The following is a 27,556-nucleotide window of genomic DNA, read 5'->3' as shown; positions in this document are numbered from 1 at the left end:
CTAGATTATTGTAATGCTTTATTGGGTGGTTGCTCTGCACGTTTAATAAACAAACTCCAGCTGGTTCAAAATGCAGCAGCTACAGTTCTTACTAGAACCAGGAAGTATGACCACATTAGCCTGGTTCTGTCAACACTGCACTGGCTCCCTATTAAATATCGTATACATTTTAAGATCTTGCTAATTACCTATAAAGCCCTGAATGGTTTGACACCTCAGTATTTGAGTGAGCTCTTATCGCATTATAGTCCTTCACGTCCGCTGCGATCTCAAAACTCTGGCCATTTGATAATACCTAGAATATCAAAATCAACTGCTGGCAGGAGATCGTTTTCCTATTTAGCTCCCAAACTCTGGAACAATCTACCTAACACTGTTCGGGAAGCAGACACACTGTCAGTTTAAATCTAGATTAAAGACCCATCTCTTTAACCTGGTTTACACATAATACACTAATACACTTCTATAATTCAGATCTGTTAAAGGATTGTTAGGCTGCATTAATTAGGTCAACTGGAACCGGGAACACTTCCCAAAACACCTGATGTACTTGTTACATTGTTAGAAGAATGGCATCTACGCTAATATTAGTCTGTTTCTTTCTTATTCCGAGGTCACCGTAGCCACCCAGATCCAGACTGTATCCAGATCAGATGGTGGATCAGCACCTAGAGATGACCTCTACAGCCAGGACACCTAGATGAGCCCCAGAGACTGATCCCCAGTGAAGACCTCATCTCCTAGACAGCCATCCGGACAAGACCACAGAAACCAGGTGATTCCTTTGCACAATCTGATTCTGCTTTAGCCTAGATTTAAACTGCTGATTTTGTCTGGCCAGAGGAGAATGACACTATTTCGACAAACTATTTCCCCGTCTAAATACTGCAAAGCTGATATAAAGCCACCCATCTTTATATCAAGCTATACAAAAAGTGCTATACAAATAATATTGACTTGACTTGTTCTATTCTTTTATTTTTTTATTTTTAAAACAAGACATGTCATTAAATGTTTTTAGGGGTAGAGGCAAACAAGTTAACCTTTTGTCACCTTCACATAAATGTACTGACTTACATACAAACATGTAGAAGTCGTCAAGGTAGAAAAACAGAATAATATTCCAACCCATAGAAAAGAAAATCACTGAGTCCATCCTTATCTTGTAGATCTTAGGTCTAAGTTCATTGTCCTGTAATGTAGAGTAAGATGGCATTAGGAACATCCATGGTTTCATCTTTCTCCAAAATGATATCATAGGAGTTTAAGTATGACTGTCTCCTCTCATCCACCTAGGGTAAAAACAAAGACATTCATTAGTGTTTCTTTCCTTTTTTCATGTGCTGTCCTGCTTTTACTGTGGATTTACTTTATCATTGAGGTATCCGATCTTCAGGATGTTTTGTAAGTCCATGACTCCATCAGCCATGTTGAGATCCCCAAGAGAGTCTCCGAGCAGGAGGACATTACAGCGGCTCTGGAGTACCTTGAAGTGTTCGGTATTGAGCAGAGCTCCTTCCCGTTTGTTGTAGATGTGAATCAGCTCTCCTTTAAATGCCCGCAAAACACCCTGTGACAAGCACAAAAAGAGGCTGAAGTATACCGAAAGAACTGTGTTCTTAAAGGTCTTCAGAACTGCTCAAAATGAAACGGCATTTCCAACCTATTCATCCCTATGGAACACAACAAGCAGCTGGATTCAACCTTGTGGCTAGTGGCTGACCGATTTTTAATTAATGTATTAAAAATTCTATAATAGGGTCATTCTGTGTCAAATCAACATGACTCAAATTTTTGATTTTGTTAATATTTTTCTGAAAAAAGATAAACATACAGTAAAGATTAAATAGCTGCAAGCAGCAATTAAAGGCATAGTTCACCCAAAAATGAAAATTACCACATGATTTATTCAGCCTCAAGCCATCCTAGGTGTATATGACTTTCTTCTTTCAGACAAATACAATTGGGAGTTATATTGAAAAATGTCCTGGCTCTTATAATGGCAATGAATAGTGGTCAAGATTTTGAAGCAAAATAAAGTGCATCCATCCATCCTATAAAAGAGTCCTCCACATGGCTCCGGGGAGTGAATAAAGACCTTCTGAGGTGAATTGATGCATTTTTGTATGAAAAATATCTATATTTAAAACTTTATAAACCGTAATCTGTAGCTTCTGGCAACTGTCGTACTTGTGTTCACGAGAGAGTGGTGTTCCAGCAGATGGTGTAGGCGAGAGAGAGCAAAAAAAATAAAAATAACACCAGTCACAAATGACAAAACGAGGATTTGTAAAAAAAATATCAGAGGATTTCAATATAAGCCAAGAGGAAACTGCTTTTCCTTTGCTGTAAACAAAACTAGGTTTTCATGAGACTACTATATTCTTACCAGAGCTTACGCTACGGCTTCGTCCTACATCATCTGCTGGAATGCCACTCTCTCGAGAATACATGTACAGGTCCTTTTCAAAAAATTTAGTGCTGTCAAAATTAGCGCGTTAACGCAGGTGATAAATTTTTTCAGTTTAACGCGTTAAAAATATTTAATGGCGTTAACACAGGGGCGGGGCTAGTGTTGGCCACCCCACTCACAACTGCTGCCTCTGTCTCTTTTTTCTTGCTAATTTAGTCACAGAACGTCTTTACGAGCATTTCAAATAGGAGATGTTTCAGACGCGTGCTTCAACTTCACTTCAGCGTCAGGCGTGAGTCAAAGGAGCGCGGAAACTGTACTGTACTGAACAAAGGCGCTGCCGCACGCTGTAGCCTTTATCATTTCATATCAAAGCGCGAAAGAAACGATGTGCATGCAATGTCGTGGTCAGTTAAGTCATGAAGGTGATTAAAACTGCCTTAAAACTGTGCTTGCGTGAAATATGAGTCACATTTAAGAACATGTCTCTGAAATGGTTTTCAAAACTGTCCTGCACTTTCTCACTCATCTAACACACTCGTCAGATCATTAATAGAGACTTTAAGACCTGAAGTGGGTCAGAAAATGTAAAGTGAGTGTAAAGAGAGAAAACACGATGCGTGTCAGATCCGCCTCGCTCTTAAAGAAAAAGCAGCCAAAATAACCTATTAACCCAGCTGCTGTGATGTCTGTTCATCAAAGAACAAAAAAAAAAAAAAAAGGAAATCAATAACTTTATAGCTTTAAGGACTCATCTGTATTTAATTTAGAATTTAGTGTTTGATAACTTTATTCAATTTCTGTATATTTCCTACTTGCTGAAGGGCATAGGTAGCTAAATATGACATTGGTTATACTGTGTTTATGAGAAAATAGTTTAAAGTTCACTTAAATTAGAAGTTATTTTTATTAAAGTCTAATAAATATTAAAATTGATGGCTCTCAATTATACTGTAATGTTGAATGGCAATAGTCAATGGTTAAATATTAGGGAAAAAATTATTATTTTATAGAGACATCAATATTGTATATCAACATCAATATTATAGAGACATTCATTAAAAAGATGCCATTAATCAAATATTAAAAATATACCGTCTTTATGTTGTTTCTACATTAATTTGAAGATTAAATGTGAAATTATTGCAATATAAAAGTAGATTTAAAAAGTTTAATGTTAGGTGGGATTAATCGCGATTAATTTCAGGAAAAAATTGTGATTAATTAGTTAATTTTTTTAATCGATTGACAGCACTAAAAAAATTAGCATATTGTGATAAAGTTCATTATTTTCTGTAATGTACTGATAAACATTAGACTTTCATATATTTTAGATTCATTACAACACAACTGAAGTAGTTCAAGCCTTTTGTTGTTTTAATATTGATGATTTTGGCATACAGCTCATGAAAACCCAAAATTCCTATCTCAAAAAATTAGCATATTTCAACCGACCAATAAAAGAAAAGTGTTTTTAATACAAAAAAAGTCAACCTTCAAATAATTATGTTCAGTTATGCACTCAATACTTGGTCGGGAATCCTTTTGCAGAAATGACTGCTTCAATGCGGCGTGGCATGGAGGCAATCAGCCTGTGGCACTGCTGAGGTGTTATGGAGGCCCACGATGCTTCGATAGCGGCCTTAAGCTCATCCAGAGTGTTGGGTCTTGCGTCTCTCAACTTTCTCTTCACAATATCCCACAGATTCTCTATGGGGTTCAGGTCAGGAGAGTTGGCAGGCCAATTGAGCATAGTAATACCATGGTCAGTAAACCATTTACCAGTGGTTTTGGCACTGTGAGCAGGTGCCAGGTCGTGCTGAAAAATGAAATCTTCATCTCCATAAAGCTTTTCAGCAGATGGAAGCATGAAGTGCTCAAATCTCCTGATAGCTAACTGCATTGACCCTGCCCTTGATAAAACACAGTGGACCAACACCAGCATCACTGACTGTGGGTACTTGACACTGGACTTCAGGCATTTTGGCATTTCCCTCTCCCCAGTCTTCCTCCAGACTCTGGCACCTTGATTTCTGAATGAGATGCAAAATTTGCTTTCATCCGAAAAAAGTACTTTGGACCACTGAGCAACAGTCCAGTGCTGCTTCTCTGTAGCCCAGATCAGGCGCTTCTGCCGCTGTTTCTGGTTCAAAAGTGGCTTGACCTGGGGAATGCGGCACCTGTAGCCCATTTCCTGCACACGCCTGTACACGGTGGCTCTGGATGTTTCTACTCCAGACTCAGTCCACTGCTTCCGCAGGTCCCCCAAGGTCTGGAATCGGTCCTTCTCCACAATCTTCCTCAGGGTCCGGTCACCTCTTCTCGTTGTGCTGCGTTTTCTGCCACACTTTTTCCTTCCCACAGACTTCCCACTGAGGTGCCTTGATACAGCACTCTGGGAACAGCCTATTCGTTCAGAAATGTCTTTCTGTGTCTTACCCTCTTGCTTGAGGGTGTCAATGATGGCCTTCTGGACAGCAGTCAGGTCGGCAGTCTTACCCATGATTGCGGTTTTGAGTAATGAACCAGGCTGGGAGTTTTTAAAAGCCTCAGGAATCTTTTGCAGGTGTTTAGAGTTAATTAGTTGATTCAGATGATTAGGTTAATAGCTCGTTTAGAGAACCTTTTCATGATATGCTAATTTTTTGAGATAGGAATTTTGGGTTTTCATGAGCTGTATGCCAAAATCATCAATATTAAAACAATAAAAGGCTTGAACTACTTCAGTTGTGTTGTAATGAATCTAAAATATATGAAAGTCTAATGTTTATCAGTACATTACAGAAAATAATGAACTTTATCACACTATGCTCATTTTTTTAAAAGGACCTGTACAACAGTTAGAGGAAGCTAGATTATTTTTTAAATTTTTTTAATATGCTCTGTGCAAGTTATAGCGTCCTCGTGTACGTTTTTTTTTTTTTTTTTTTTACAAAATGTAAAACCCATTAATTAAGCTTTCATTAGTTCATTGTAAAACAATATTTTTTAAGGTGCCCCTATTATGGATTATGAAAGGTTCATATTTTGGTTTTGGGAGTCCCCAACAACAGGTTGACATGAATGCAAAGTCAAAAAACACTTTCTTATTTTGCCTTATAATATGCATTTATTTTTTCCTTATTTGCTCAACGACTCCACGATTCATTTTTTCTAACCCTTCCTTTGGTCTCATTTTCATTTCATCCCGCCTGTAATACCTGATAAAGCAGCATTTGTGAGCACAGTGCTACTTTGTGTACAGCGTTACTGAGGAAACCGCTATTTTTACTGCTCCAAATGCGCATCTAGTGGGAAAGCATGAATTTGAATTTCATTCAAGACAACACGAAAAGACCAACAAGTGGGCGGCAATATGCTAATGATTCATGTTGACGTCAACATGAAACGGCTTGGGATTCGTATTAAAAACGACTCGTTTCAATGATTCAGAGTCGACTCTTTCTTTTGAGAGACAATAACTTTATACACGGTGCACTTTCAGATTTAATGCAGGATGTTTTCATTCACTTAGAGCTGTGTCACACATGAAAGGTCATCTTCAAAAATCCATAATAGGGGCAATTTAACGATTTGTGGTCTCACAAATTTGTTAGGTGTGCCCAACATATAAATGACTATTCAATATCAGAAATTAAACAGCCAAAATAGTTTAAGAAATTAAACCTAAACAAGAAATGTTTGGAAAATCATTTGATCCGTATCAGTGAATTATTTTAAAAACACATGACAGATGTTTATAAAGAAACTTACAGACTCATCAAAGTCCATGTAATTGGAGAAGACTTTAACATTAGGATGGAACACACCAGCTTGTCTGATCACTTCCTCTAACACATCCCCAATTCCAGCAGAGAAGATCAGCAGAGGAACAGACAACTGGTGGAGATGATCAAAGAACTGCTGGTATCCATCCCTGACAAACACATTATCAAACCATCATTAAGTGATACCATCACCCACTACAACACAAATGCTTGTTAGTTTTGTTAATGATCCTACCTCAGCATGGCTTCAGACTCTCTCACAGCAAGAGCCAAGTGATCCTTAATGATCTTCTGCTGCACAAGAAGCTCATGAGCTTTAGTCCACCTACAAACACACACACACACACACACACACACACACAGACAGACAGCTAAGTACAATGAATGAATGACAACTTGCAATTGGTGTAAAAACAATATAAAACAAGATAAAACTACAGTTTTACTGAAAAAGTACAACAAAACAAAAGGAAAATATTTCAGGACAAAATTCTAAATGAGGTGTCCAACGTGGCTGATGTGTCTGTTTCGCTCTCTCGATCCAAACACCCAGCCTACAGACAACTTCTTAAGCAAGTAAGGAAATAAAAAGTAAAGTAAGCAAATCTGTTAAAGTCTGGAATGAATAATCCTAGTTAGTGCTTCAGGACTGCTTTAAATACAAATTGGGGTGTGTTTAAAACTGCTTCTCTAAGGGAGGCTCCACTATAGACGAGTATGCTGCAGCTGTAGCTGGTTACACATGCACGCAGAACATCATTCCCACAAAATTCTGTAAGATCTACCCCAATGATAAAGCTTGGATGATCCATGCTACACACTCGCTCCACCCCATTCACCTGGAGTGAGACTGAGAAATACAAAAAGGCCAGATACAACCTGCGCAAATCAATCAGAAAGGCCAAGAGACAATACAGTCCGAGGCTAGGGAGATATTACGCCACAGCAGATTCTCGACGAATGTGGCAAGGCCTGCAGCACATCACGGAGTACCGGCAGAGGAGCCACAGAGCCATGACTTCCAAGACCACACTCCCAAATGAGCTGAAGGAGTTCTACGCTCGCTTCAAGGCCCCAAACATCAACCAACAGCACAGGATTCTGGACTCTGAGGACATATCAGACATGCCACTCACCGTGTCATCGACAGAAGTGTGCAAGGCTCTGAAGAGGACAAACCCATGGAAAGCAGCCGGCCCAGATAACATCCCCAGCCAGGCACTCATTGTTTGTTCCTCAGAACTGGCTGAAGTACTTGTGGAAATCTACAATCTGTCCCTCAGTCAGACCTTGATGCCCACCTACTTTAAGACCACCACAATTGTGCCTCTTCCAAAGAAAAACACTGTGACCTGCCTGAATGATTATAGATTATATAATGATTGCACTCACCCTAATTGTTATAAAGTGTTTTGAAAGGATAGTCATCGCCAACATAAAAAGAACCACTCTAGCCACCTTGGACCCATTTCAATTTGCATATCGACAAAATCGGTCCACTGATGTCAACACTGGCATCCACACACCATCCCAGTTGCTCCAAAATAAATAAATAAATAAAACTTTCGTTCTATATTAAAATGAACATATACACACACACACACACACAATATACAGTGGGTACGGAAGTATTCAGACCCCCTTAAATTTTTCACTCTTTGTTATATTGCAGCCATTTGCTAAAATCATTTAAGTTCATTTTTTTCCCTCATTAATGTACACACAGCACCCCATATTGACAGAAAAACACAGAATTGTTGACATTTTTGCAGATTTATTAAAAAAGAAAAACTGAAATATCACATGGTCCTAAGTATTCAGACCCTTTGCTCAGTATTTAGTAGAAGCACCCTTTTGATCTAATACAGCCTTTTTGGGAAAGATGCAACAAGTTTGTCACACCTGGATTTGGGGATCCTCTGCCATTTCTCCTTGCAGATCCTCTCCAGCTCTGTCAGGTTGGATGGTAAACGTTGGTGGACAGCCATTTTTAGGTCTCTCCAGAGATGCTCAATTGGGTTTACGTCAGGGCTCTGGCTGGGCCATTCAAGAACAGTCACAGAGTTGTTGTGAAGCCACTCCTTCGTTATTTTAGCTGTGTGCTTAGGGTAATTGTCTTGTTGGAAGGTAAACCTTCGGCCCAGTCTGAGGTCCTGAGCACTCTGGAGAAGGTTTTCGTCCAGGATATCCCTGTACTTGGCCGCATTCATCTTTCCCTCGATTGCAACCAGTCTTCCTGTCCCTGCAGCTGAAAAACACCCCCACAGCATGATGCTGCCACCACCATGCTTCACTGTTGGGACTGTATTGGACAGGTGATGAGCAGTGCCTGGTTTTCTCCACACATACCGCTTAGAATTAAGGCCAAAAAGTTCTATCTTGGTCTCATCAGACCAGAGAATCTTATTTGTCACCATCTTGGAGTCAATGCGGTCTTACATGTGTCTTGCACTGAGGAGAGGCTTCCGTCGGGCCACTCTGCCATAAAGCCCCGACTGGTGGAGGGCTGCAGTGATGGTTGACTTTCTACAACTTTCTCCCATCTCCCGACTGCATCTCTGGAGATCAGCCACAGGGATCTTTGGGTTCTTCTTTACCTCTCTCACCAAGGCTCTTCTCCCCCGATAGCTCAGTTTGGCCGGACGGCCAGCTCTAAGAAGGGTTCTGGTCATCCCAAACGTCTTCCATTTAAGGATTATGGATGCCACTGTGCTCTTAGGAACCTTAAGTGCAGCAGAATGTTTTTTGTAACCTTGGCCAGATCTGTGCCTTGCCACAATTCTGTCTCTGAGCTCTTCAGGCAGTTCCTTTAACCTCATGATTCTCATTTGCTCTGACATGCACTGTGAGCTGTAAGGTCTTATATAGACAGGTGTGTGGCTTTCCTAATCAAGTCCAGTCAGTATAATCAAACACAGCTGGACTCAAATGAAGGTGTAGAACCATCTCAAGGATGATCAGAAGAAATGGACAGCACCTGAGTTAAAAATATGAGTGTCACAGCAAAGGGTCTGAATACTTAGGACCATGTGATATTTCAGTTTTTCTTTTTTAATAAATCTGAAAAAAAATTAACTTAAATTATTTGAGCAAATGGCTGCAATATAACAATGAGTGAAAAATTTAAGGGGGTCTGAATACTTTCCGTACCCACTGTATATATATATATATATATATATATATATATATATATATATATATATAGTATATACAGTCATGGCCAAAAATATTGGCACCCTCGGTAAATATGATCAAAGAAGGCTGTGAAAATGAATCTGCATTGTTAATACTTTTGATCTTTTATTTAAAAATTCACAAATATCTAACCTTTCATTGGATAATAAGAATTTAAAATGGGGGGTAAATATCATTAAGAAATGTTTTTATCAAATACACGTTGGACACAATTATTGGCACCCCTAGAAAATCTTATGAGTAAAATATCTCTGAAGTATATTCCTATTCATATTCACAATTTTGAGCACTCTAGGGTGATTATGAACATGAAATTATCCAGCCATGGCTTCCTGTTTCACAGAAATATAAATAGGAGGGGGGAAAAAAGCCGGAATTCCCTTAATCATCCATCACAATGAGAAAAACCAAATAATATATTTCTGATGTGCAGCAAAAGATAATTCAGCTTCAAAAATTAGTGAAGTGGCTTTAAGAAAAGAGCTAGAGCAGTGAAAATCCCCATTTCCACCATCTGGGCAATAATTAAGAATTTCCAATCAACATAAAATGTTACGAAACTGCCTGGAAGAGGACGTGTGTCTATATTGTCCTAATGCAAGGTGAGAAGGAGAGTTTGAGTGGCTAAAGACTCTTCAAGGATCACAGCTGGAGAATTGCAGAAAATAGTTGAGTCTCGGGGTCAGAAAACCTTTAAAAAAAATTTGTCAAACAGCACCTACATCACCACATGTTGTTTGGAAGGGTTTCAAGAATTTTTTTTCTAGCTCATCCAAAAACAAACTCCAGCATATTCAGTTATCAGACAGGACTGGAACTTCAAATGGGACTGGCTTCTATGGTCAGATGAAACTAAAAGTTGAGCTTTTTAGCAGCAAACACTCAAGATGGGTTTGGTGAACACGGGGAAAGAAAGTACCCCATGTGTACAATGAAATATACTGCTGTATTTTTGATGTTGTGGGCCTATATTTCTGCTGGAGGTCCTGGACATCTTGTTTAGACACATGGCATCATGGATTCTATCAAATACCAACAGATAAAACATCAACAAGTGACTGACTCTGTTATAAATCTTATAATGGGCCATGTTTGGATCTTCCAACCGTACAATAATCCAAACACAAACCTCAAAATCAACACAAAAATGGGTCACTGAGCACAAAACCAAGCTTCTGCTGGCCATTCCAGTCCTCTGACCTGAACCCTGTAGAAAATGAGTGAGGTGAACTGAAGAGAAGAAGCACCGTCATGGAGCTGTGAATCTAAAGGGTTTGGAGTGATTCTGGATGAAGGAATGGTCTCTGATCTCTTGTCAGGTGTTCTATAACCTCATCAGGCATTATAGGAGAACATTTAGAGCTGTTAAATTAAGTTAAATTAAGTTCTTAGCGATACATATTACTAATCAAAAATTAAGCTTTAATATATTTACGGTAGGAAATTTACCAAATATCTTCATGGAACATGATCTTTACTTAATATCCTAATGATTTTTGGCATAAAAGAAAAATGGATCATTTTGACCCATACAATGTATTTTTGGCTATTGCTACAAATATATGCCAGCAACTTTTGTGGTCCAGGGTCACATACACACACACACACACACACACACACACACACACACACACAATTATAAAAAAAATGGTTTATAATAATTTCACCATCACCATTGCAACTGCCTTAATGGTTTCCATGCCTTACAATGTACATTATGCACATTTATTTACATTACATATTATTATAAATCCCTGCAAAGGGTGCCAAAGGCCTGTTACTTGCTGTTGTTACACTTACAAGATGATCAAATAAGGATTTAATATTGACCAAACATTTAATTCAAATATCCCTTTAATTCTTGGCCACATTTTTGCAGTAGAAATGCTACAGCCTCTGTAATTTCTTCAACAAAAACAGATGGACATCACAATCCTTACAAAGATTAACCATGGTTCTATCGTAGTAAAACTGCTTAATTTTATTTTATGTGATTTCTGTCACGTTTCGCGGGGAGCAAGGAGAACGCAGGAAACGAGGAGAACAATCAACATTCCTTTTAATGAAGATATCGCCAGGAAACATGGATTACAGGGGTGAGACAATCAATACCGGAACACAAAGGCAGGGAACCACAGGACTTAAATAATAATCAAACTAAACAAGATAACAAAACACAGCTGGACATGAATTAACCAAAAATTAACTAATAAGAACAGGAACTACCAAATAAGGACAAAACAGGAACACAAGGGGAACACACATGTGACAATTTCTGAATGCTTCAGTCATCTCTCCTTACTGTCTGTTTATGTAGTAGCCGATCCTCCCTATACGCAGAATACGCAAGCTGCGTAGGGCCCCTGAAACACATTTTGTTGATTTTGGACAGCGGTTATGAAAACATGAATGATCATTTCTTTTAATGCGGTGCGCTGTCACGCTCTCTATGTAAAAATCAGACAAATCATGTAACGTAAATGTAAAAAAAGAGTTGAAAGCTTACCGAGCCGCAGAAGATATACTGTTTCTCGAGCACTTTCCATAAGCGCGATTCGAGACGGAGTGAAACACGGACAAATGCGTTTCATCCATTCTTTCATCCCCTCATACCATAACTGCCCCCACCCCCCCACACACAGTTTTGCGTAGGGCCCCTGGAAGTCTAGCATCGGCACTGGTAACAGGTAATTGTTGGCAATCGTTATTTGTTTTCCTTGCCGTTCTGAAAACAGATTTACGCTTCGGGCACACCCCCTAACTATCGCAATGTTTCACTGCAGACATCGTCCGATGACAATTTTGTAGACATTGCCCAACCCTAGTGGAGAGGATGAAAAATTCCTCAGAACCTACTTCAGCTCTCACCTGGTTTCACAACACTTAATAGCATCTGAGAAAATCCCAGCAAAAAAGTAAATACTGTAACCAATGCACTCAGTATTCTGGGAAGTTTGTGTGCATTGGGAATCATATTTTTTTCAAATAAAGCCAAAGTCATTTTACATACAGCACACGGTGCTGACATGAATATGACATGAATGAATATATAATGACATGAATATGACAGTGGGCAAATGCATAAAGCGCAGCATAATTTGAAATCACGAATTTAATGTTTAAAGCATTCAATTCACACCGAAAGTCATGCAGAGCACATGCAGGATACAAATGCACACTTCACAAGATCTCACAACTAGATTCGACTAAGTTTGCAAGGTTTGTGAAATGAAATGTTCATTAGCTATTCAAAGATTTGTTTAAATGGTATAAATGCGTTTTTGCTGAATGCTGACGGCAAACGATAAAGTATTATAATGTTTTCCTTTCTATTACTAATAATATGAAAGCAATCGTTATAATATTTTTTGTATCCATTTGAATGCCTTTGTTTAACAGTTCTATTTGATTATTAGACAGACTTCTATTCGTATTAGAACTGTTAACGACGACAGCTAACAAGAGGGGGAATGTGAGCGGTGTGTGCTCAGGCGCTGCCGTTATCAGCGCCGTCAAAAACAATTTGAACGTAAAATTTGAAAAATGCTAAACATTTTGGTCGACCACTACTTCTGCCATCTGAGAAATGGTATACAATAGGAGTATAAAATCAAGGACAAAATTACTTTTTTTGGGCCAAAAAAGACAAACCATTTTTATCCACCAGACTCCTGAACAACCCTTCAAATATCGACACAGTTGCACCAACGTATACTTGTATTTGTATATTTTTGTATAGTTTGTTTATATTGTATATTTTGTAAAAGGGAGCCTTGCAAAGTAAGAATTTCATTGTGTGGTTTAAACCATGGTGTTTTTGGTTCCCTCTAGTGTTTTTATAGCTAACTAACATAATACATTTCAGTAAGTGGTCGGTATCTTTCAACACCCCTTCTAGGGGTGGGCGATATGGAAAAAATATCATATCACGATTTTTTTTAGAAATATCATGATTCACGATTTTATCATGAATCTTTGTCATGTTAGTTTTACTATTTTGGTTTTACAAGTTGTCTGAGCATTACAGCCAAACTAGAAAGACAAAGCCTTTCAAGGTAACAGAAAACAATAAAAAAAGACATGGCAGATATTTAGGCCAAAGTGGGCGAAGATAAAAATCTTTGTCATTATTTTATCTTTCTTATTAAAAAATAAGAACAAAGATACACATTACAAATACACATAATATACAATAAAAAAAACTGCTTTATTTTCAGGTACAATAGGTGTATTTAGCAGAGCATTCAATGAAATTGAATGAACAAATATAAAAATAAAACACTAGATAGACTGATTCCTAAAGCAACTGTATTAAAGTTTTTCAGTCAAGAATAGTGAGTGATTTTTCTCTTTGCGTTTTGTTGTTTTGTTAACGTTAAATGAATAGTTCCCCCAAAAATAAATATTCTGTCATCTGTCTGTCAATTCTGTCATAATGTTTTATTTTTATACCATCATTTACTCAAAAGTAGTTTTAAACCTGAATGAGTTTCTTTCTTCTGCTGAACATAAATGCTATTTTGAAGAAGGTGGAAAACCAATCAGTTGCTGGTCCTCAGTGACTTCCATAGGATTGTTCTTTCTATCAAAGTCAATGTAGACCAGCAACTGTTTGGTTACCCTCATTCTTCAAAATATCTTCTTTTGGGTTCAGCACAAGAAATTAATAGAGGTTTGGGACAACATGTGAGTGAGTAAATAATGACAGAAATTAAATTTTAGGGTGAACTATCCCTTTAATGACAGTCGACAGCATGTTTAGTGTCCTGTCCCTTTAAGAGCTGCACGCATCTAATATACAGGCACGCATCTGTTTCTCTTTTAACTATTTACTGTATTTTAACTGTATTTGACAATGTGTGCTGTAGCACGATACTACGATATTTCTTCAAAAGCAGATCGTGGAGACATTTTTATCATCCATCTAAAATCATCATATCATATCATCATACCTCTAACCCCTTCTGATGTTCATTCATGTTGATTTCAGCTCTGATCATCGGCTGTTTTAAACAATCGGTTGATGGTGCAAATTAGGGCTGGGCGATAAAACGATAACGATATGTATCGCGATAGACACGTGAACGATATCAATAAAAAATGTGTTCGATAAAACGTTCGATATTTTTTATTCTTCGTCGGAAGAAAACAAAGGTTGCGAAGCAAGTTTGGTTGCATTAACAAAGGCACTCGCTCTCTGGTAACCTAGCAACGTAGGGAGTGACACGCTAACAACCAATCATGTAACAGTATCATGTTTGGTTGCGCCATATCGTTGTCTCGTGTCTAGTGCGCACGCGCGGCGGAGAGTGCACGTCTGCAGCCAGACCTGGCTGGTCTGCTGGATTCCTCTTCATAAGCAGAAAATGAGTGCCGCAGCGAGCGAGGAAATTGTAAATAAAAGAGAAAGTCAGCTCGCCAGTATGGCAGTTTTTTGGATATTAAAAGTCTGACCGTAGTCAGACCAAATGTCGTCTGCAAATTATGCAAGACCGTCGTCCCCGCCAAGACTGGTAATACCACGAACTTGATGTACCACCTTAAAAAAATATCAATAATTATCGATATCGACCAATATGAAACACTGATATCGTGATACAGTTTTCAGCCATATCGCCCAGCCCTAGTGCAAATAACTGCTTTTTTCAGCTGATACCGATTATTGGCCGATATTTTGGTGCATTTCTACATACACTTTCAACCCGTATAACAAATAATGGTCAGACTTGGACCCTCATAGGTTTCAGATGCATCATAGGGTCACCTTCTGTTTGTTGTTGAGAGATAAGTTGTGCAATGAGTAGATGTATCTCACCATTCAACCATAAGTGGTAACTTCTCTTCTACTGAGCGCGTGGAATCGATCTCTATAGGGTAGTAAGTGTCCAGAAGATCCTTCAGCTGCAGAAAAACAATCCTCAAAAATGTCAAGACTGTCCTGGTCATCATAAAGAAATCTATACAGTGCTTACAAGTTAAGGTAAGATATGTCTGTAAAACCGACGCACAGAATAAACAGTGTTTGTGATAAAATAGCATTTAAGACAATTAGGGATTGCATGAAACTTCTGCTTCAGAAAAGAAATGAACAGAAATAAAACAGAAACGGTAACAGAAGTATGATCTATAGTTTTCACAAAAGCCCTGGAACTGACAAATAAACAGGGATATTTTGATACAGGTAATAGAAAGAATAACACACATTTACTCGAAGTGGTTGAAAATCTGTGAATTTTACATCAAACACATAACAGTGTAACATATAGGGTAAACGTACCTATTAAGCTCACCAAACTATATTGAGATATTTTTAGTGCACGAGATATTGGTTTCAGTAGAAAAAGTTATGTTAAAATAAAATATTAATCTCTCACACAATTTTTTAAAATTTTTATTTTAAATGACAAACGCATTTCAATTAAGATATACATGATTAAATTCAAAAAGTCCGGCTGTGCTTAATGGGTACATTTTTGTACCCTTTAAGCACACCCCTGTTCCCATTAAGCTCACATCATATTTTATTGAAAATTCTATCTTATTTTAAGGAAGAATTTTAAAGAATAATTGTAAGAATATATTTTATTGAAGGTACAAAGTCGATCACAAAAAAAAATCAGAACACTATAATCAAGCAACAAGGCATTCAGGTGGATCAGTTATATATTCATAGTGAAGTGTCATTTAAGCACATTGCAACACCTAGACTAGTCCACGTTCAGCTAAATAACACATATTCAAAAATCTAATAAAAAACCAATAAAACATTTAATTCATGGGGATGAACACAGAAACTAGCCTCATTATGAAACGTCTTTTTAAATGGATGTCAACTTATCTATAGTCTCTTAAGGCTGGAATACACGACATGATTTTTGCAGATTTTCCACAGATTTACAGTCTGGAAAAGATGGATAGTTCCCAAAGATCAGAGCCAGTCTGGAGATTTGAGTTGACATAATCCATAGCAAATCGATTAACTTCACTTAAAGTGACAACCATCAGTTAATATGTAAAGTCTGTTTATGAAGTATTTACATAGACGTTCAGTGTGGACGAGCTTAAAGAGAGCACACTGAGCTTAATTGAAGCAGCAACAATTTTGAATAAATTTCATATAATACTTATTAAAATTACAGGATTTTAAATAGTTTTAAATGCTAAATAGTCTAGGTCATGTATTAAGTTCATACATATTTTAATATGAACAACTATTATTAACAATATCTATGAAATGATACTTTTTCTTATTGATGACACACTGAAGCTGTCTGATTTTCACAGTAGTGCACCCTTTAAGCTCACCTTAAAATAATATGAAATCTTTCAAAATTACAGCACTGTAAAACCACAGACCAGCAATAAACTCAATTTATAATATTATGGATGTAAAAGTACAAGCCAGTAATGCCTGTGCAGTAATATGTTAGCATAGCACACAATCTAATACAGCTAGTCAGCTAACTGTGTTCTGTAGCATCTGTGCTGTGCTGCTAAAACTATCTTTTGGATCTAATGTAATTATTTCCCACATCCAAGTTCCAGGTTATAATATGCAAAAGTTTGAACATTAATCTTTTAAATTTACAATAAGTAGTGAAACTTACCCAAATAAAGGCTTAAACATCTAAAAAACACACATTTAAATGGCCGCCAGACAGTGTGAACACATGGAGACTCATATCTCAGTGTGTGATGATCTGATTGACTTGAAATTGCAGGAGGTATATAGTAACTAAACACATCAATTGGTTAAGACATCAAGTAGGATAATAAATATTTTTTTCTTTTTATAATCTGATCTCAAAAATGGAAGTGTGCTTAATGGGTACGTTTACCCTATAGTTGCACAGACAGTTCTGAGTCAAAACTAAATGTAAGCGTAAAATATTCATTAGGGAAAACATTTGCTTTCTCACCTTGGCTTTGCAGTCTTCACTGATCAGTTTGCTATCGTCCAGAATATCTGAAAGCATACAATTTATTACTTGTTTATTGTGTACTCTCACAATACCACAAATGCCACAATACCACAAACTCTCACAAATGCCACAATACAATTTATTGGGGCAGTCGTGGCCTAATGGATAGAGTTGGGCTTGTAACCTGAAGGTTGTGGGTTCGAGTCTCAGGTCCAGCAGGGATTGTAGGTGGAGGAGTGAATAACCAACACTCTCTCCACCCTCAACACCACGACTGAGATGAGACCCTTGAGCAAGGCACCGAACCCCCAACTGCTCCCCGGGTGTCGCAGCAATAGCTGCCCACTGCTCCGGGTGTATGTTCACTACTGAGTGTACACTTGGATGGGTTACATGTAGAGCACAAATTCAGAGTATGGGTCACCACACTTGGCCACACACCACTTACCTTTCCCTTTCCCCCTCATTTTAACAACACAAGAGAAATCCACATAAGATGACTCTTAACGCTGATTAATTTTCTGTAGGTTATTTACAGCTTTCAGTGTTCAACAGCATTAACTTTAGGTTAGATTTACATATTTATGTTATTCAAGTAAACTCGTTAAACTCTTACAACCTTTATATAGCATTCTGTGCTTAAAGGGATCATACGATGCGATTTCAAGTTTTCCTTTCTCTTTGAAAACAAAAGCACTTTAGAACTGAGTCTGGTTTCTCCCAAGGTTTTTTTCTCCATTCTGTCACAGAGGGAGTTTTGGTTCCTTGCCGCTGTCGCCTCTGGCTTGCTTAGTTGGGGACACTTCATTTCTAATGATAATCGTCAATTTAATTTCACAGATACTATTTAAACTAAACTGAGCTAGACAATGACATCTCTGAACTCAATAATGAAATGCCTTAACTGAAAATTGAGTGTTTAATCTTATTTTTATACATTACTGACACTATCCTCCAGCTTGATAGTGTTAAGTGCTTTGACACAATCTGTATTGTTAAAAGCGCTATATAAATAAAGCTGACTTGACTTTATTTGGCCTTCTGAAAGTAGATGCAGTTAGGAATCATTGGATAGATTTGTTTACAGCACAACAGCACAACCCAAATGTTCGAATTTGTGCAACGCATTTTATGGACGACCATTTTGTGAACCCAGGAGAGTACAAGGCTGGCTGTGCACGAAGGCTACTTCTTAAAAAAAACAAAAAAAGGGTCAATTCCGACTTTGGTATGACAATCTGGCGCTTCTGAATCAGCGACTGTAAGTATGTTTTGTTATTAGTTCAAGTATTTGCTATTGACTGTTCAAATGCGTATGAAACGCATTAACCGTTTTGCGCGTAACGCGTCGTGTGTGTGTGTGTGTGTGTGTGTGTGAGGGGAACAGGGTCACATCACAGCGGAGTGTACAGCCCGTCAGAAATCATCTTAACCGCGGCTTGTGTACTGCAAATACATACGAGCATCATCACACTGGGCCTCATTTATCAATCAAATGTAGAAACGAGCGCAGATCCGAGCGCACAAATCAACTTACGACAGAGCTCACATGTGCTTTATGAAACATTCGTATGCCTTCAATCCCATCGTACGAAAGATCGTACATTGATAAATGTGACGGCAAAAAAACAATCGTCATTTGAATATCACGCCCCTAAAAACACCCTGGTTTAGAAGCCTCGCCCCTAGAGTTTATGACACGGAGAAATACAACTCTTTTATGAGTTTATGACACGGAGAAATACAACTTTAAGAGGAAGTAATCTAATGAAAGAGAAATTGATCTTACTCCAAAAACACCCGTTAACCTTATAATTGCAAACAATGGCATTAATTTATATGTATATTAAATACCAGTAAATATAACGAAACATTTATAAACATTATAAACACTATATAGATTATTTAGCTCTCCTTAATCCACAACAAACCCTTTAAATTTAATGGTATTACAGAACAAGAATGAAAAAAATGAGAAGCTATACGTTTTTTTTATTAAATTATGAAGTAACAGAAATTAGGCTATAGTGGCATTCATTATAAACAGAATACAACGTCAAGCTAAAATGAATTTATTAAAGCTAAACTAAATGGCATTGGGCTCACAAGCCTATCTCATTCGACATCCAAATGTTTCCATTTTTGCCATGTAACATTTGGTTGCTAAACTATTATCTATGTACACAAGGCTTTGTACTTCACTTGTGTTCCAGTATCCACGTAAAATATCATCCTTCACATGCACAATAAATGTTTGTTTCGGCGCTGCGCGCTGATTTTACACTGGACCTTGTAAATTGAGCAGTGTAACTTTTATGTTTGGTTGACTGCATTTTAGTTTGATTAATGGCTGAAATTTCAAGTTAGTAACGCTGAAATGTTGTGTGTTTGAGGCACCTGCGTGATCACCGATCAGTTAATTTTTTAAAAATAAAGATATAAAGAAAACAAATAAAATGCGTTTGTCACAAAAACACAATTTTTTTAAAATTTGTTAATTAAGAGAAATATATTTTGTGTAGCCATATTTATTTTATTCCTTTTATAATTTCTGTTTTTCTCCATTCACAGAAGTGCTGCAGGTGCGTGATACAACGATGTGGGATTCTTCATGGTCTGTTGTTTATGCTGCTATTTGAGCATATAAAGCTAAAGCCCTGAAAGAAAAAAAAAGCTTTGTTTGTCGGTTTAGAAAATAATCTAAATGAACAAAATGCTGTCATTATACTATTCTCAGAAATTCTCTATGCTGCATGCAAGTTCAGGCTAACTCAAAATCTTGCGTACACGAGCTCAGACCTGACGTGAGATTTGATCGTAGCCAGCGCTAATTTTCGGTCGTACGTTCGTTTCGTAAATGAGGCCCAGTTGTCTGTCACGTGACTCTGCTCCCCTCTCAGGCTTGAACTGATAAAACTAACTTGAAAGCTGAAGCTCGCGATTATGGTAAGGTGCGTTACATTTCCGACGCGTGCTTGTGGTGTTCAGCCAATCACAATGCACTGTGTCAGTTGACCAATCAGAGCAGACTGTGCTTGTCGGAAGGAGGGGCTTTGTAGAAAACTATGCATTTGAAAGAGGCGGGGCATAGAGGAACTACAATAATGTACAGTATTTGAAAAATAATGGGTTTGTTGAACATTATAGCATGTCAACATATTCTGTTACACCAAATACACAAAATAATGATCCTTAAAATAGCATCATATGACCCCTTTAATTTTAATCATAGAGACCTGCAAAAGTACACATTTTCAAAATCAACTAAACAAAAACTTCTGACCAAAGACATCTGTCTCAATGTCTATGGATATAAAGATTTTAAAATGAATGAATTTAAAGATGCAGGCAGCATTACAAAGATAGTTTTACTGTGCAAACAGTCTAACAGCTAAAAACCCAGCATGCTGTCAACACAAAAAATAAAACTACTTAACCTCACTAATTGGCTATTTGATTGGTAGACAACTAGCTCAGCAAAACTAAAGGCAATATTAATGATTGTTGTACTTACTATGGGATGTAGGGCAGCGTTTGCCATTGTAGGCGAACCTGGTGAGAGTCATATCAAAATCTGAGATTACCTACAACATAAACAACAAAAATCCATCAAATACCCAAGTCATTACATGAGAACATCCAAGCCTTGTATTCAAAGGAAAACACAAAAAACACACCTAATATCTACATATCATGAGAAATCAGTTCAAACTCTATCTAACAGTCTGGGGCAGTCATGGCCTAATGAGTGAATGTCCAGCGCTCTCTCCACCCTCAATACCACGACTGAGGTGCCCTTGAGCAAGACACCGAACCCCCAACTGCTCCCCGGGTGCTGCAGCATAAATGGCTGCCCACTGCTCCGGGTGTGTGTTCACGGTGGGTGTGTGTTCACTGCTGTGTGTGTGTTCACTGCTGTGTGTGTGTTCACTGCTGTGTGTGTGTGTTCACTGCTGTGTGTGTGTTCACTGCTGTGTGTGTGTTCACTGCTGTGTGTGTGTTCACTGCTGTGTGTGCACGTTGGATGGGTTAAATGCAGAGCATGAATTCCGAGTATGGGTCACCATACTTGGCAGTATGTCACTTCACTTCACTTAATGGCATCTATTTACTAAGTAACCTATTATTAATTTATACCAATACTGCTACTGGTGACTCTATTAATTGCATTTTCCCTATTAATTATAGCCATTCAACATTTACAGTATAATTGAAAACCATTATTTTTAACTAAACAGATTAATCTTTATTCAAGCTACAAAAGTTAATCAGCGATTTCTCTTTTTCTTTTGTTCTTAACATCAATGACAGACTTCAGCAGGTTTTACTTAAAAGTCTCTTTAAAACCTGATGCACATGACGCAGGTCTGACACATACCCTATTTTCTCCAAACTCATGTAAACATATCCATATCACTATGATTGGATGCTTTCTTAATTGCTGTTTTCTCACCGCTGTCATTTTTGTATGTTTTCATCACTGTATGTTTTCATAGCATTCAGATGGCACGTTTGTATGAAGGACATTGGGCAGAATGTGGAAGTGTTTTTTTGTCAATAAAATAAAAAAAGAAAATGTAGCTTCTTTTTTAAAAAAATCTGATTAATCGAAAAACTAATCGGCCAACTAATCGATTATCAAAATAATCATTAGTTGCAGCCCTAACTACGCCCTTAAATATTTACTCTTCTGGTGAAGAAAACATACACACTTTTGAGTGTGTAGTAGAAGAGTAGGCAAGCTTTGGGACATATTATTATGTCATACAACTGCGTCCTAAACGGATGCTCTCTGTCGCATTGTTACACGCACTGTCACTGTAAACTGGCCTGTCAATCATCTTGTCACAGCTAACATCCTCCACATTTGATTTAATCTAACTTCCTACCGTATTGAGGAAGAAGCAGCATCTGCCAGCCATGGATCTTTATGCGGTGAGCTCATCTTTTTTGGATAACAATGCGTTAAAAAGTTAATGGCCAAACGGATGTTTATAAAAAGTTCACATTGTTTTTGCAGCTGAAATATGACACAGATAACATTAAATAAATATTTTTTTAAATGTTGATTATTAGTAACTCAAACCCCTTTATCTAAACCTCTCTACTTACAGTGACTGTCGGTTGTGCACATCCACCATGTTTGTAGTTTTTTTTAACGCTTTTTATTTGTGTATGTAGTTCTGAACTGAATCTGTCGCTGAAACACAATGGATTGTGGGCAGTATTAGCCTTTAGAGTGTGAACGGATCCACACTTCGAAAATCTACCTGAAATAGTAGACCATTCAGGGACTTTTGGCATACTCTTTTCAACATACTATGCTTCGGGACACACTTATTCTGCTCTCACATACTATTTAGGATGGATATTATGGCCTGAGTGTAAACGCAGCAGAACCAGACACAACAAAAATGACAGCGGTGAGAAAACAGCAATTAAGAAAGCATCCAATCATAGTGATATGGGTATGTTTACATGAGCTCTGCAGTCGACACTCCAGTTTCTTTATATAGCGCTTTATAGAACATGAAACATTTAACATGAAAAAACAGTGTCAGTGATGCTTTCAGTTAGAATTAATTTTCAGTTATTAATTAATTTCAGTTACAATTTATTCATTTACTAAGAAATCTTTTTTTATTAGTAAATGCAAAGATAAATAAATAAAAACAAAAACATTACATTAGAGTGATATTTTGATTTGCATAGATTAAAGCTTATTCTAGCTCAGGACAGTTTATTATAACACTATAAGTTGTTTTAAGAGAGCTAAAGTTTTGAATAAAATGTCTTATCACTTACTATTATTTTGTTCCATATGACTTAGAAAAGAAGTTGTAAGGCAGAATGATGAATTGCTTTTTCATACAGTTAATTAAATGGTGAATGAGAATGTGTCATTTTGTGTGCCAAATATATTTATGTTGTAAAAACTAATTGTATAATAACTGTAATTGTACAATAGATTTATTTTTTGGGGCAGTCGTGGCCTAATGGATAGAGGACTTTCGTGGGTTCGAGTCTCAGGTCCAGCAGGGATTGTAGGTGGGGGAGTGAATAACCAACACTCTCTCCACCCTCAATACCACGACTGAGGTGAGACCCTTGAGCAAGGCACCGAACCCCCAACTGCTCCCCGGGCGCCGCAGCATTAGCCGCCCACTGCTCCGGGTGTATGCTCACTACTGAGTGTACACTTGGATGGGTTAAATGCAGAGCACAAATTCTGAGTATGGGTCACCACACTTGGCCACACACCACTTCCCTTTCCCCTTTTATTAGTTAGAATATGTGTAACTCAATATTTTAACTAATTGTAAAAGCTGAATAATATAAAAAAGCCTACTGATTAATTTGTGAAATAATCGACAATTAGTTGATTGATCTATGTAATAATTGTTAGATTAATTGATTATCAAAACAAACGTTTGTTGCAGCCTAGTCCAGCAATTCTGCAAGGAAGAATGGGCAAATATTCTCCAATCTAGGTGTGCAAAGCTAGTACAGACATATTAAATCAGGGGACTGATGGCTTTTCTGATCCTGTTATTCTAGTTTTGCAGGTTTTTTTCCCCCCAGAACTGTTGTTTTCTTTCATTAATGTCATTTCTTTCATTGAGAAATTTGTAAAGCTGGAAAGTCTTTCCAAGGGGTATGATGATTTTCTATAGGCACTGTAGTTTTTAAATGGGAATAAGGGACATAGAGACCAGCCAGAAAAGCTTGAATTCAGAGAAAGAACACAAACGTCTCAGTGATTTCGTTTGAAGCCAGATGAAACAGCACTGACCTTCTCAAAAGCACTAACAAACACGAGAAACACTGTTTCATGAACAATCCCGTTAGAAGGCTTATGTGGATTTACCATTTACTGTAGTAATACTAAATACATAATTTTTCATGTATTTTTAATACGTTTTAATTTTTCATGTATTTTTAATTTTTCATAATTTTTGTGGCTTAAATGTGGCATACACATATGGATTTGTTATATTATTAATGTAGACATGTATTAAAGGAGTAATGGTTGTTATTAAGTTCTAACATTTATTCATTTATATTTAGGCTGCTGTTTTTCATACAAATACCAAAGAAACCATATAGTTAAACTTTACCATGGTATTGAGGTGCTATATGTGATTTTCTCTTTAGTTATCGATCTAATTGTGATACTATAGGATAAATTTTAATCAAAGTACAGTCATAACTCAGTCAATATTAAAATTTTACCCTATAAATATGAGGTTGTTACAATTTTTACAGATGTAACTGTTTTTGTTAATGAACATAAATGTACATCTGCATCGTGCCATCAAAGTCAGGCAACACAAACCTCTTTTATGATTTGAAACAATATCACTCATTGAAGCATGCAGAAACTAATAAATTCATTTCTCTATTATTAATTTGTTAAGGAAAAAAGACTGAGAAAGGATTTTACTTATGTTTTCACATGAATATTTTGATGTAGAAAAATATGTTATTATTATTATAAATGTTTAGGATCTGTACCTCAAATGTTCAACCTGGGGCCTGTTTCATAAAACAAGTTTACCAAATAAGCCAGGCTTATTTCAGTTAGTCTGACTTATTCTGAACCAAATCAGCTGACAATAACTCAGACTAACTGAAATTAACCTGGTTTATTTGGTAAACTTGTTGAAACAGGCCCCTGTTTGGTAAGCATTTATCATGTTCTGGCAAAAAAAAAAGAGTAAGTTTAAAGTAGTTTAAAACAACAATTAACTGTCTGGATTCCACAACTTTCAAAAACTCTGCCTTTAACTTGAAAGAAATAAAGATCTGACATTTATTGTGATAATTATCTATATCAACTGAATTTTTTATCCTACGCACTTTACTGTATTTTGCATTTATATGTGCAAAAAATGCATTAGCATAATTTCAATAATATCTATCATTATTTGTTTCTGTTCTATTTTATTACAGATTCCGTATTTTGATGAATATTTGAAAATTAAAGGGGTCATCGGATGCCCATATTACACAAGTTGATATGATTCTTTAGGGTCTTAACGAAAAGTCTATGGTAGTGTAAAAAATACCTTCTTTACCCTGTCAAAATCAGCTCTGTTTTCAGCAAGCCGTTTTTAAGTCCATGTTGCTTTAAATGCTAATGAGCTCTGCTGACTCCGCCCCTCTCTTCCGTGGAGTGACGAGCAGACCATAGATATGTGTAGGTTCCCTAATCGACCGCTCCAGATATGTTGACGTGTCAGCCATCTCGCATTTACCATAATAATCAATGAATATTCAAAGATATACAAGTATATAACTTGCTGTTCGCACAGTCAATGTGCTCAAAGATTCGCAGACCGCTCCAAAAATGGTGGATGGATTATGTATCGCGGCCCATAGAAACAGTCGATAATGAGGCATCTAGGTATATATCTCTATGGAGCATACTAAACTTCAGCCGCGAAACTGGGCAACTAGCACATTATTAGGAAAGGCGATTTGCAAAGATTCATAAAAAACCCTTATACTCACTTCTTCTTTATACTGTAGATAAAGCTGGATCACGAATAATTCGCGCGAACATAGACGTATTTATGTAGATCGGACATCGGCGAATTCACTTCAAAACGAAAGTAACGTTAATCCTCTGCCTTCAGCGGCTCAGATGTCGGGAGTTAATGATGACTGCTATATTCATTATTACATCCAACAACTAAACACTTCAATCACTTGTCTTCCACTGCACCGGAGTCGGACAGCTCTCAGCTCACTCAGGGCGGGTCTAAGGTAAGACGGTCTTGTCAATCAACTATCGTTGTGTGTGTGGGGGGGGGTTCGTACAGGACTACGTCATTCTGACAGGAACCTCAGAACAGCCTGATTTCAGAAAGGGGATTTAAAGAAAAAAAACACTGGGTGGACACTTCCAACACACATTTATGTTCAAACAACTTGTACAGTGAATTTTAGTTTCATTTGTTATACTGCCATCTAGTGGTTATTCAGTTCATGCAGTGAGCAGTCCAGAGGACATGGGTTCATATATGGTCCATCATTTATTTTCTTTTTCACTTTTCCTGAGGCACTGTTTGCCTGTAAGCAATATAGAGTTCATAATTTTCACTTCCAGTACACTTTTATTCAACAAAGCATGGAAATTGACGTAGAAAAATTTTATAAAGTGAAATACCTAACTGACCTGCCTTTAAATTATATCTCATTTGTGATCACTGTTGTGTAAACAGTGCGTTAATGTATGCTTTTATGTAGTTATGCAAAAGGAAGGAAAATGGAAAAAAAGTGAACTTCCTTTAAATTAAAAGAAAAAAAAGCACATTTTAATATACATTACTGTATAATGAGTGTTGTAGGTTTGTGTTTTGCTGGTTGTTGTCCCTCAACGCTCCCAATTTTCTGAAACTTTGCATACCCATTTCTTGAGGCTTTTTTCAAATCTGAGGTGTGAATGACCAGCACTAAAACAGGCTTGACACTTCAAGGAGAAATAATTACCTGTAATGTGTTAGGTCCAGCATTTCTCATGGATGTTAATATCTGCTCCACCCTCTTGGGGTCCCTCATGCTCACTGAAGTTTGTGATAACACAGGAATCTGAGAGAGAGACTAAACAAGCAACACATCAAGCCATGTTTTACTACAAGTTTAATGTGTTTTACAAGTATACAGAACAGAGTCACGCTGTTTTATTGTTGTTAAAGGACAAAATAAATTTGCAGGTTTCGTTTTCTACAATGTATATTAGGTAAATATAATTTTGTTTTCAGTCTTATAATATCTCAGTGGGAGAAGTCGTCAAGTCACCTTTATACAATACAGATTGTGTCAAAGCAGCTTTAGTGTTCAAAACGTGTGATATAATGCAGGAGGACATACAAAGCAGTCAGTTAGGAATGCAATTAATGACTGAGCAGGTTATGAATTATACCAGTTTCTCCTGTAAATCGTGACTTATAACGAACAGTGTCAAATATGATTGATAAAAACAGTGCAAACTCTAATTGTGTCTGTAATGCTATAATAACTTACCATGTTAAAACCCAAAGCGATATTAATTATAAATTTAAAAAGAGCATATAAAACTCAATCTCTTAAAATGACCAAAACAACAGTAGGTATTCTTCTTCTTCTCGTTTACAGTGAGAGCAATCCAGCTCATGCTGCTTTACTGCCACCTACTGAACTGAAGTGTGAAGCCTTAATGGCTAGGAAAAAGATATTCTAATATTTTCATCTCCGTACTGTACAGCTTATAGTAA

The 27,556-nt window shown here is 37.2% G+C and overlaps 1 protein-coding gene across 2 annotated transcripts; it reads right to left on the bottom strand.

Moving 5' to 3' along the window:
* LOC306846820 (cytosolic 5'-nucleotidase 3-like) lies at positions 1-27,470 on the bottom strand. 2 transcript variants are annotated; one of them, XM_079380447.1, is made up of 9 exons: positions 27,327-27,470; positions 26,793-26,903; positions 20,812-20,881; positions 17,295-17,341; positions 15,191-15,276; positions 6,416-6,505; positions 6,167-6,329; positions 1,370-1,570; positions 1-1,292 (listed from the first exon to the last, which is right to left on the bottom strand). In XM_079380447.1, the coding sequence occupies exons 1-9, from the start codon at positions 27,327-27,329 to the stop codon at positions 1,185-1,187; spliced, it is 879 nt and encodes a 292-aa protein (XP_079236573.1). In that variant the 5' UTR covers positions 27,330-27,470; the 3' UTR covers positions 1-1,184. The 2 variants fall into 2 exon arrangements, with proteins under 2 accessions (XP_079236573.1, XP_079236574.1); XM_079380448.1 differs by having other exon boundaries at positions 20,812-20,849; positions 27,327-27,444.
* Positions 27,471-27,556: the final 86 nt, after the last annotated feature.

The sequence above is a fragment of the Barbus barbus genome (assembly GCF_936440315.1).
Source record: "Barbus barbus genome assembly, chromosome: 27".
NCBI classification, from domain to species: Eukaryota; Metazoa; Chordata; class Actinopteri; order Cypriniformes; family Cyprinidae; genus Barbus; species Barbus barbus.
The sequence above is the reverse complement of the archived record's forward strand: the minus strand, read 5'-3'. Positions and strand labels throughout refer to the sequence as shown.

Bases quoted from the DNA above. Each gene is read 5' to 3' on its own strand.
- LOC306846820 (XM_079380447.1), bottom strand. The intron at 15,277-17,294 runs GTGAGAAAGCAA...GTTTTTCTGCAG, and splicing joins GTGAAGACTGCAAAGCCAAG to CTGAAGGATCTTCTGGACAC. The intron at 1,293-1,369 runs GTAAATCCACAG...TTTTTACCCTAG, and splicing joins TCGGATACCTCAATGATAAA to GTGGATGAGAGGAGACAGTC.